The following is a 10,535-nucleotide window of genomic DNA, read 5'->3' on the forward strand; positions in this document are numbered from 1 at the left end:
GATATAAAGAAGGGAACACTCAGCATGTGCAGACACCAGAAACCCTCGGTTGCTACAGAATATTCCTCAGCCCTCGTTACAGCCACCCGCAGCCACGCTGTGTTCGGAGGTGGCCGCGGCGCAGGCAGCTGAGGGATGAACAAAGAGGCCCCGACGTCAGGGCGCGACGTGGACAGGCCTCTATCAGCATCTGGAAACCATTAGGGCACACTAGCCTAAGGCTTCTCAGAGAGCAATCGCACTCCCCATATGCTGAAGAGAAATGGAAAGTTGGCAGGGAGAAATGTAAGCAAGGAAGACGGGCGGATTACTCGTTACTCATGTAAAGACTGCTGAACAACCCAAACATGTGACCTTTATTTTTCTGTCTCAGTCAGGGTGAAGCCAAGCTATTTTTAAGGCTGGGATATGGCACACTTGTGTAAGAAAGCTAAAGAAAGATTTTGAATAAACTGTTGTGGCCTAAGCTAGATTAGCTCTTGCGCCTCTCTCCTCGAAGTACTCCTTCCTCCCTCTCTGAAGAAAAACGCCCGAGATGGAAGCAGCACTGGCCAGCATCTCCGGACAGCCTACAGCAGCTGTGTAACGCAGCTCGACGTGGGGCTGGAAGAGAGATCCCAGCGCTCGCTGCTGCCCACGGCCTCCCACCCTCCCTCTTCTGCCCCCCTTCTGGGCCTCCTCCCCCCCGTTTAAGGAAAGCACTGCTCCAAGGAACTGATCCAGCCGAAAACCAACCCAGCAAAAGGACGGTTAACGCGATCCAACTCGCTGCACAGACCTTAGTGCTGGCAGGAAGAAAAGGGGAAATTAAAGAAGAAATCATGGCAACAGGAAAAGCTAGAGCAGGTCTTTCGGCAGCCTTCCAGAGTCCAGCGGACGAAAGAGCCCCATTGAGATGAGACTCATCGCACAACTCCAGCACACCAAGGCACCCGCAACCAAGCTGCTGTCCCAAACCAGACAACGGCCAGGGAAGGCAGCTGTCAGTAGCAAAGCGCCACCGCAAAGGCAACCCGCAAGCTCAGGACCAGAGGAAAGGCTGCAGGACAGGCGATTGAGGCCAGGAACCTGGGCACACTCAGACCCTGCCCCTGGGGAGCCCACCCCACGGCAGGGAGCTAAAACTGGTCGCGAAAAGGACACATCAGTCGGGAACAGGCACGGCCGCCCAGGAGACGATTCACCTTGCCCTGAATACAGAGGGTAACAGAGCCGAATTGTCCTTCTGAGTCACAAAAGCCTCCCAGTCACGGGCTGGCTGCCCTACCCCGATGAGTCTTACAGACACCGTTCCTGTTTACCAAGGGGGGATCATCTAATGGGGAAAGGGGCCGCGAGGTGTGCTGACGAACCAGCAGCGCAGACACGCTGCTCAGAGGGAGCGTGAAAGCCCACTACTTCAAATATAGCTGAGGTTGAACTGTTACGAACACCACCGTGATAAAAGCACGAGTTATTTGTGGCAGCTCAGGAACAGAAGGGTCACGTCCGTTTCTGCCAGTCTGTTCAGCCGAGGAATGCTGGAAGCAAGCCATCGGCGGAGCCACCGAGAGGTCTGGAGCAGAAAGGACCGTGGGACCCTCCTCCTCCATCCCCCTGCCGACAGCACAGGGAACTCTGCGTACCCAGCAGCCTGGGGTCTGCCCGGGCAGACGTGGAGATGGAGATGCCACAGCCTCTCTGGACGTACCACATCCCAGCGCTTAACCATTTTCACAGGGAAAATTCTCTCGTGCCCAGCTGGCGTTTAGCTTGCCACACCTTGTGACCACTGCCTCTTGTCCTGTCGATCCAGTCGACACCACTTGAGCAACAAACACGACGGCTCAGGGAATTCAATCCCCAGCAAGCCTTAAGAGAAAACCGTCCAGCGAGAGGTTGAACTGAACTACTCGAAAAAAAACAACAACTTCTGGCACTGATGTCAGCAGGTTAAATCACTCTAATTATTTTGACGCGGCCAGTTTTCAGCCAGTTATCTCCTTGAACCAGCTCACCACAAAACTGGGTAACAGATTGCGAGCATGAGGGAAGGTATGGCAACAAGGCAAGTGGCAGGGCAGAACCCCAGGGTCTTCGCTTGTATCATCGTAAAGCCTGGTGGAACCACTCCCCGCGTGCTCACTGCAGACAAGGAGGAGAGAAGAGGGCTGCAGCTAATCGAAGGGAGTGTGAGCTGAACTCAGCTCTACTCTCCGAGGATAAGAACCATCTCCCCAGACAGTATCACTAACAACAGACCGATCTACTGGCAGATCTGATTTTTCACATGAAGGACAGGACAATTTTTTCAGTGGCAGTCTGGCAGCTTCCCCTCTCCCAGGAAAAGAAAACAGAAAAAAAAGGTGATGCCTCATCGGTAAAGGCTAAAAACCAGCAGGATGAGAAGTGACCACTGCTCAGCTAAAGGTGAGTCTCGACCATCTTTCTTTAACTCAAAAGACGGTGGCTGTAGCTCAGCGTGAGCAGTGGAAAACACAAAGCTAAGAAAAGCTAATAAATCTTCAAAGTTTAAGCACACCGAGCGGACTTTTCGCATGCTGTTAATTTGCCTCGAAAGATCAGCCAGGAAACTAAGCTAGATTTTAGCAGTGCCGAGGCAGAAAAATCTAGAGATGGTAAAGGGCAAGTTGTCGTAAACACTTCCATTTGCTTCATTAATGAAAGCACCTTCACAAAGCAGGTGCCTTACAGGGCAGGGGAGAAGGAATGCAAAAGCAGCAGCTTTTTTTTGCCAGCCACGGCTGCAGAGCCATGGCAGTCTGAAGCAACCGGTGTCCGTGCTGCTGCAGTCCCTTCCCTCTTCCCTTGTGCTGGGGCTGGGCTTTGCAAAACCCAGCAGGTAAATAATCTGCCTGAAAAACAGCACGGCTGGGGGGGCTTTTATTTTGCAGCAAGGATGCAACGAGGTGGGGAGGAAACGAGGGAAGGAACCACAGCACACTTGGCTTAGATCACCCTCGCCCCATGAAAACAACTGATGGGAGAAGTTTCTCAGTTTTCTCCGTACCTCAGCGACACCACCTGTGCAGAACTCCCCAGGTCTGATGTCAGTTCAAGAGCCCTTGCTATACCAGAAGATACCCTAGAGAGGCAACATCTCGTCAGGAAAACAAATCATCTGCTGAGCTTCAGGATCCTTACACCGCCAGTCAATGTCAATTCCATCCTATTTCTTAACTGCGACTTCGGTTTCTGTTGTGCATTAACAACTGCCAGCACCTAAGCAGGGCACACAGCGCTAGACTAACAGATTTATTAGCACTGAAAGAAAGCTTTGAGCTACCGAGCAAAAGCCCTCAAGGAAAATCAATTGTAACTCCTCAAAGCACATTTTCTGAAACTCGTTCCACCAAAGTATTTGAGTTAAGTCTCGTTTAGCAACCTGATTGCTCAGATTTTCAACCGAAACTTGAAGAGCTTTCACAAGCTCCAGCAGCAGAGACACCACGGGTAACGTCACGTAACCTTCACCTCACTGCTCCAAGCAGCACAAATAAACGACAGGATACCAAGCAGAGACTTTACGCCTGAAACGCCCCTTCTGAAAACGAGCTCAGAAAGATTCCTCTTGCTCTCCCCTTGCTCAGGGGCTTCCAGCGAAGTTCCTAGGGACAGGCCTTACCACTTACACCACTTGGAAACTTCCTTTCATTCCCTCCAATCCCTTCTTTAGATTTCTGGCCTTTTATCCCTTTAAGCTGAAGCCACCACGGTGTAATGAACACCGGAGAGCTTCCTAAGAGCAGAGATGTTGCTGGCACACTTTGGCATTAGAACATGCAGGGCCCCGGTGGGCTTCAAACTGTTAAAAATGAGACATACCAGAGTAAGCTTCAAGGGACAGGCAGCAGCGATAGAGTCACAATTACAAGTGCCCCAAACCCCAACGCCTAAGATAAAAATTGGAGCACTCGCCACCAGCAAAATAAAAGCAAGGCACAAGAGTGGCCGACACGTCAAGCTTCTGGCTCACCGCTGCACTGACGTCGGACCATAGCTACCAACATTTCATCTTCACATGGCTGTAACGTTAATACACACGGCTCCACACTGTGCAAAGCGTTCCTGCAAGTAACCGGGATTACAGACCACAACAACAAAAGACAGAACTCTGATCTGGAACGCAACAAGGAGTAAGTGCTGCTCGGTGACCTTCCGTAAGGTGATTTCCTCGGAAAGCTGTCGCGATGCACACCGCATAGTTTTCATTTTAGCAGCCACATAAACTAATCAGGTGCACGGTTTCAAAAGACAAGCAGTTCAACACCAAGTCAGTGAACTGAAAGAACAGAGAAGGTCTTTGCCCAGCATTCGTAAAGCATTCAGCCCAGCACTCGCAGCTGTTCAGCTAACCTTTACAGTTGGTAATTACTGCAATTATTGCAACAAATGCAACGCCACTGAAGATCCTTTGCAAGTCCCCTTCCAAGCAGGTCACTCACTCCTCAATTCAGCAGTGACAGCAACAGTAAGAAATTAGGACTAATTGGGCTTCTAGTGGGAGTGATTGCTGCCCTTCCCTAAGACCTGTAAACAGGCCACAGTTCAAATGTTCTTCTTGCAGGACTGGATTAATTAATCCCACTCCAAAACTCCTCCTGGTCCGCTTTACCTTCTGGATGGCTGTAGCTGTGACATTTAGCCTTTAGCAATGGAAAAAAACAAAAACATGCACACAAAGCACGCTGATGCCTTTACAATGATTAAAAACTAATCCACGCTACCAGCAGAAGCCCAAACCCCGTTAGAAATGCCCCCTTAGTGCATTCCCACATTTCCCAAGATCCTGAGTATGCTTTTAAAGGAATTCCATAAGAGAATTCCCTCCTGATCCAGCCACATTTTGGGTGGAAATAATGCCCAACACAGTGACCACAAGACTGGATGAGATCCAGAACTCGCTGCCAGGTCAGGTCACTGAGGTATGGCTTAGTAAGGTACAGCTGCTTCTCATGTAGGATTTGCTGCTTTTGCAGTTCTTCCACTCAAAATAGTATAGACTGATATGGCAAATAGAGTCCCAACAACAGTCTACAGTGTTAAATATTACCACTGTGTGTGTATATATATTTGGTCAGGAAAAACATTCTTATATTTAGCATCCTGGTTCCAGCAGTCTCCCAAGCCTCCACAGTCGTGATCTGTCACGATGCAATCTGTCCTGAGAACACAACTCAAGTCCAAACTCAGGACCTACACCAGAAATGATGTGAATTTCACAGATTCCAGCTTACAGGCACACACACCTCACTGCCTCCCCCCCACACCCTCCCCAAGATCTTTTCCTTCATCACGTATACAGGACATTTAAAGACAGCCCCAGAAGTTCTCCTCCCAGCACTCTTGTAGCACTGTTACCCCTCTTCCCCGTGCAAACACCTCGAACCCTGCACTCAGTAGTTAGATCCTGATCTCCACATTTCTCAGCCTAATGGAAACAGCTGGGTGCCATCACCTGATTGGGAGTTTGGGCAGGGCAGTTCTCAGGGATCAGCGGCCCTTGTTCCCTCCTGTCAACACAAGCGCAAAATTTGAAGCCTATCCACATTTCAACAGGAACGTCTCCAAGAAAGATTGTTCACCCCCGTACTGAAGAAGAAAAGTAGCAAAGTGCAATTCTTCTGCCTATGGTGAGTTCCACCTGTCTGACCTAGGTCCCCAGGGCATCTCTGTGATACCTCAGTACTTGTTTTACTGCCAGGTGTCTCAGTGACCAGACCTAGCTAACAAGAGAGGATTATAATCCAAGTTGTACCAGGCACCCAGAATTTCTTCCATTCGCATAACTGTCCGCATCGAACTGCGCATTAAGAAAGAAGCTGTGCAAGTGCCTCTGCCTCCAGAGCGTTCTTGCCACGTGTTCGCCTATTAACCCCAGGTCTGACCTCTAACCCTTCGCGAGGGGAAGGTCTGAGCACCGCAGGGCTGTTACACACGCGCCACCAACCACCAGACTGGACTGAGGTACTCACCCATCTCTACCTTTGCTGACGATCTTCACCTCAAAGTAATAAATGCCACAAGCTGCGGGTATGGGATGCGTAGCCCTGACTGAGGCAGCATCTTTGTGGTTTTTACCATGACCTAGGAAAGAACAAAGATTTCAGTACCTGTGGGACTTGAACCCTCTCGCGTGGCGTTCTAAAGCTCTGCTGGCTGAGCCTGGCAGGGACCTGTTTCTCCACACCTTCCAAGCGCACTTTTCAGAGCGGCGGGATGTGCGATCCTGCACTGCCACCACCTCCTTCCCCCTCACCGCCAGCGCTGTAGTTTTCCCTTTGTTTTCCCCGCTGAGCGAGGCGCAGTGCTACCTCTCCACCTCCCCGCACGCAGCTCGGGGACGGGCGCACACAGCCAGGAGGCAGCTCCGTTACGCAAGAGGGGAATGACATCAGTATTTACCAACCAGGCGGCAAAGGGTACGACCGGCTCTCCGCGGGGAGGTGGGCGCAACGGCCTCCAGGAGCGACAAAGCAGAAAAAAAAACAGCAAGCCCCGAGCCCTACCAGCGCCTATTTCGCGTTAAGCCGAGGGCCGGCGGCCCCGGTGGGGCAGCGTGAAGGCCCCCCCCAGACTCCAGCCGGGCTCTGAGGGGAACGGGCGGCCCGCAGGGCCCCGCGGCGCTGCGCAGCGTTACATAAGGCACCCGCACGGGGCTCCCGAGCCCGGGGAAGCCGCCCGGGACCGGAGCCCGGCCCCAGCGCCTCGTCCCGCGGCCGGAGAGCCCAATCCCCGGGGGCTGCCGGACCCGGAGGGGGGCTGCCCGGCCCTGCCCGGCCCTGCCGGGGGCCGCGCTCCGGGCCCACCCCGGCGCCCCCGCCCCAGCCCCGGCACCTTTGTAGTGGACGCGGAGGTTGCCCTGCGAGAGGCCGATGTAGTTGTACTTGTCCTTGGGGCTCCAGGAGCGCGGCAGCGGCGTCTCGTCCTGGTTGACGGCGGGGTACAGGCGGCGGAGGCGCCGGCTCAGCTCCTGCTCCTCGGCCGGGCCCGGCGCCGCCGCCGTGTCCCCCCCGTGCAGGCTCCCCGCGCCCGCCTCCGCCATCTTGGATCCGCTTTGTGTCACCGGGCGGGGAGCGAGGCCCGGCTCCCGGCGCCAGCCAATGGGGCGCGAGCGTGGCCACAATGGGGCCGCGCCGCCCGACGGGAAGCGGAGTCCAGCTCGCTCCCGCGCCGCCGCCTCCCGCTTTCAAAGGGACTACGAGTCCCGAAAGCCACCGCGCTCGAGGCCCCGCCTCTCTGCCCGGCGCGCTGCACGCTGGGAAACGTGTCCCCGCTCCGCTGGGCTCTGCGGAGCGCAGCGGCGCGTCGGACTCGCTCTCCCAGCGTGCCCCGCGGCGGCGCCGTGCCGAGAGGCCGCCGCTCCTCTGCCGGCGTCCCACCCCTGCCTCCGCGCAGGGCCGGCTCCGGCCGCCCGGCGGGAAGCTCGGGGGGCGCCGTTCCGCCGGCCTCGCCCCGCTCCCGGCCGCTCCGCAGAGCCCACGTCCCGCGGGGCCGGGGCCGGGCCGCGGCGTTGCCGCTGCGGCTGGCGAGCGGCAGCAGGCGCTGCCTGGGCACCTATAGCGGCAGGCGGGGGGCCTGAGGGGCGGGGGGGCGGCGGGCGTCGCCATGGCGACGGCTGTAAACAGGCGGCCGGGGCCGGTGAGGGACGGGGCCGGTGGCGGGGGGAGCCGAGCGGGGGAGCCCCCGGGCACCGCGGGCCGTGCTACAGCCCTCCAAACACCGCTGCCGATACCTGGATATGGAGCCGGGTGTCTGACCGCGTTCTGCCCGCACAGCGACCACCAGACTCACCGCGATCCCTTTGGATTGCCTCACCGCCTTGTGGTGACGCTGATTTTCCCCAAAACGCGCGTGCACCTGCAAGGCCGGCGCGCACCTCATTTCTAAGCCAGGAAAGCCGTGAGAGGGTGAGAGGGTGGTCGCACACTGCAGCAGGCTCCCCAGGGACATGGTCACGGCACCAAGCCTGTCTGAATTGAAGAGGCATTCAGGCTGTGCTCTCAGCCACACGCTCTGAACTTTGGGGTAGACCTGTGTGGGGCCAGGAGTGGGACTCGGAGATCCTTGTGGGTCCCTTCCAACTCGGGATACTCTGTAGCACCCCTGCCAGCCCAGAGAACCGGCTTTGTAGGCACTTTTGGGACCCCAAGTCCCAGCTCCTGACCCATGAGTATCATTTTCTCTAGCTGTTTCTAATCTCACCTCTTGAGACAACCAATTTACTCAGGCTTGTCCAGCTGCAGGGTTCAGCTTGGCTGCTATCACTGGGACAGCGAGGAAAGTACCAAATGTTGTGGCGGTTTTCAAATAGCCAGTCCTGGAGTTCAGCTGTACCACAGATCTTTCCATCCATCCCTCTGTGTACATAAATCTGCTGCATATTCCCATCTGTCAGGCACTGCATAATTGGCTGCTTGCTTTAGGTATACATCAGCCAGATTCTCAGTCTTCAACTGTATATTTAGTTAATTCTGTGTGTTTTGAAGGTGTTCTGTGTTCTTCCCTGCTGTTGCACAGGACCTCTCTCGAATCTTCCCGTGAGATTGCAAATTGCCAAATGCATATGAACAGCGTGAAATCCATCCTGCCAAAGAAACAGAAGACTCCGGTGAGTTCAAGAATTCCAGCGAAACACCCAGCCCTTGCCTAACAGTGAACTTTGGAATCTTGCTGGAAGCCCAGGGATCATCCAAAGCTATGAGGAAGTCAAGCAAATTTAAATTATTTTTATATTCTGTTTAACTGAGAGTGAAGGGGGGCAGGGAAGGGCAGAAGCTGTGTGGTGATGCAAACTCCTGTATTTCAGATTCAGGTGTTATCCTTGTGAATTAATTACAGGATCTTTAAGGGTGGAGGAGAGGGGAGAGGAATATAAATGTTGTTCTTGGCTGCAACAACTTGTGTGGACGTACATGCCAAATAGTGCAGCCAGAATTTGACCCATCTAGTTTAAACTAAGGCAAGAAATAAACCACAGGTTGTTTAATTGCAGGCTAAAAGCATCTTAGAGCCAACAGGAACATCTGTTCCATAGTATGCATCAGTCTTAGTAAATAAAATAAACTAGCATGGAGAAAAAGTATATCCAAATTATGAAAAAGTAGATCCCAGAAACACGTACACCAACACAGCAATAAGAGGTTAAGGTCTGTAAAAGTCACTCATTTTTATTTTGGAGTTGTTGGTTTTTCTCATTAGCATTTTGGTTGTATTTCAGGAATGTGCCACTTCTGTGACAAGCTGTATGTGCTACAGTTAATACAAGAACTTTAAGCATTACTCTTTCCCTAGAGCTGGGACATTCTCTAAGCATTTTCCCCATTGGACAAAAAAAAAAAATCAAATCTCAATAGATTGGAATCCTACTGTTTCTTCAATATAATCTTAATGCTTCTTGCAGTGGATATCAGGCATTTAAGCTTCTGAGCCTTTACATTTAACTGTTCCAAGGCTTAGTCAGTCTGAAGTTTAGGTTTTGACAGTGAAATCTCTGGCCTCAGTCTTCTGTTGGCACATGATTAATTTTCTTTTAAAGCTTACAGACAGAATAGGAAAGTATTTATATTGGACAACATGATACTAATTATTTGGTTGTCCTAATAAAATAGAGCAATCCAGCATAGATGTCTTTTTTTCCCAAAAAGAAATACTGAGGTAATTCAAAGAGAAAAATTAATTAACAGACTCCTAAGGTTAACAAGATTTTGCTTTCAGAAGAATCATAGAATCACGTGGGCTGGAAAAGACCTTCAAGACCACCAACCTGTCCTGAATCCCATCAGTAGATCGTGTCCCTTAGTGCCACTAAGGGCAGAAATTAGCTTCTGAAAGAAATTTCATTTATCACTTTTTACTGTCCATCAGAGTTGAATCTGAAGACCTTGTCTTCATTAAGTTCTACACTGATAGAAATTCAGCTGTTTGTGTAGGGTCACCAACCTGCACTTAAAACTCACAATCCACACGAGTCAACATTGCTCAAGACGCCCTCACTATGGGACACATACTCCACTGCAAAGCTCCCTAGTGGAAACAAGACCTAAGTCAAACCTGTTATTTTGGTTTCACCTAGATTAATGCAAGGTTCTGATTTGTGTGATGCTTTAATTTCCTAGTGCAGATCATGAAACCATTTTTTACCCAAAGAGATGAACACTTTCCCACAATCATGTAGTCTAGGCAGCATAGCCACCGTGAGATGTGCAGAGGTGTTTAAAAATTGTACTAGTGTGGGAAGACGATTACTTCAAAGAACAAAAAGTTTACTTGGTTTTCAGGTGTGCTCACTCCTGGCTGAGGAGCGTTTCGGTATGCCCCTCTTCTTTCTGTTCCACCATACTCTTAGGCAGTTGTATTGACTGTGAGGCATCATTAGGGGTATTTCAACCTCATTTTGGCTCTTTGTTGTCTTTGTAGTGCTCTTAGAGCCTAATCCTTTCTCTCTTTTCAGTCTTTTCAGCTTTCTGCTAGAGGCCATTGGTCCACATGGCCTGCATTTGCATCAGGGCAGACAGTCCTAAAGAATCATAAAC

At 52.1% G+C, this 10,535-nt stretch overlaps 1 protein-coding gene across 2 annotated transcripts in view; it reads right to left on the minus strand.

The window, feature by feature from the left end:
- The window catches only part of RANBP10 (RAN binding protein 10), a 69,569-nt gene extending 62,482 nt beyond the window's left edge, over positions 1–7,087 (minus strand). Inside the window, exons 1-2 of one of the 2 annotated variants that reach the window (XM_035337017.1) lie at positions 6,838–7,087; positions 5,976–6,087 (exon numbers count right to left, since the gene is read on the minus strand). In XM_035337017.1, coding sequence (XP_035192908.1) covers positions 5,976–6,087; positions 6,838–7,045 — 320 coding nt within the window. In that variant the 5' untranslated portion in view covers positions 7,046–7,087. The remainder of the gene's footprint in view (positions 1–5,975; positions 6,088–6,837) is intronic. The other variant, XM_035337016.1, reaches the window with a different exon arrangement.
- Positions 7,088–10,535: the final 3,448 nt, after the last annotated feature.

Source organism: Oxyura jamaicensis, chromosome 11, assembly GCF_011077185.1.
Source record: "Oxyura jamaicensis isolate SHBP4307 breed ruddy duck chromosome 11, BPBGC_Ojam_1.0, whole genome shotgun sequence".
NCBI classification, from domain to species: domain Eukaryota; kingdom Metazoa; phylum Chordata; class Aves; order Anseriformes; family Anatidae; genus Oxyura; species Oxyura jamaicensis.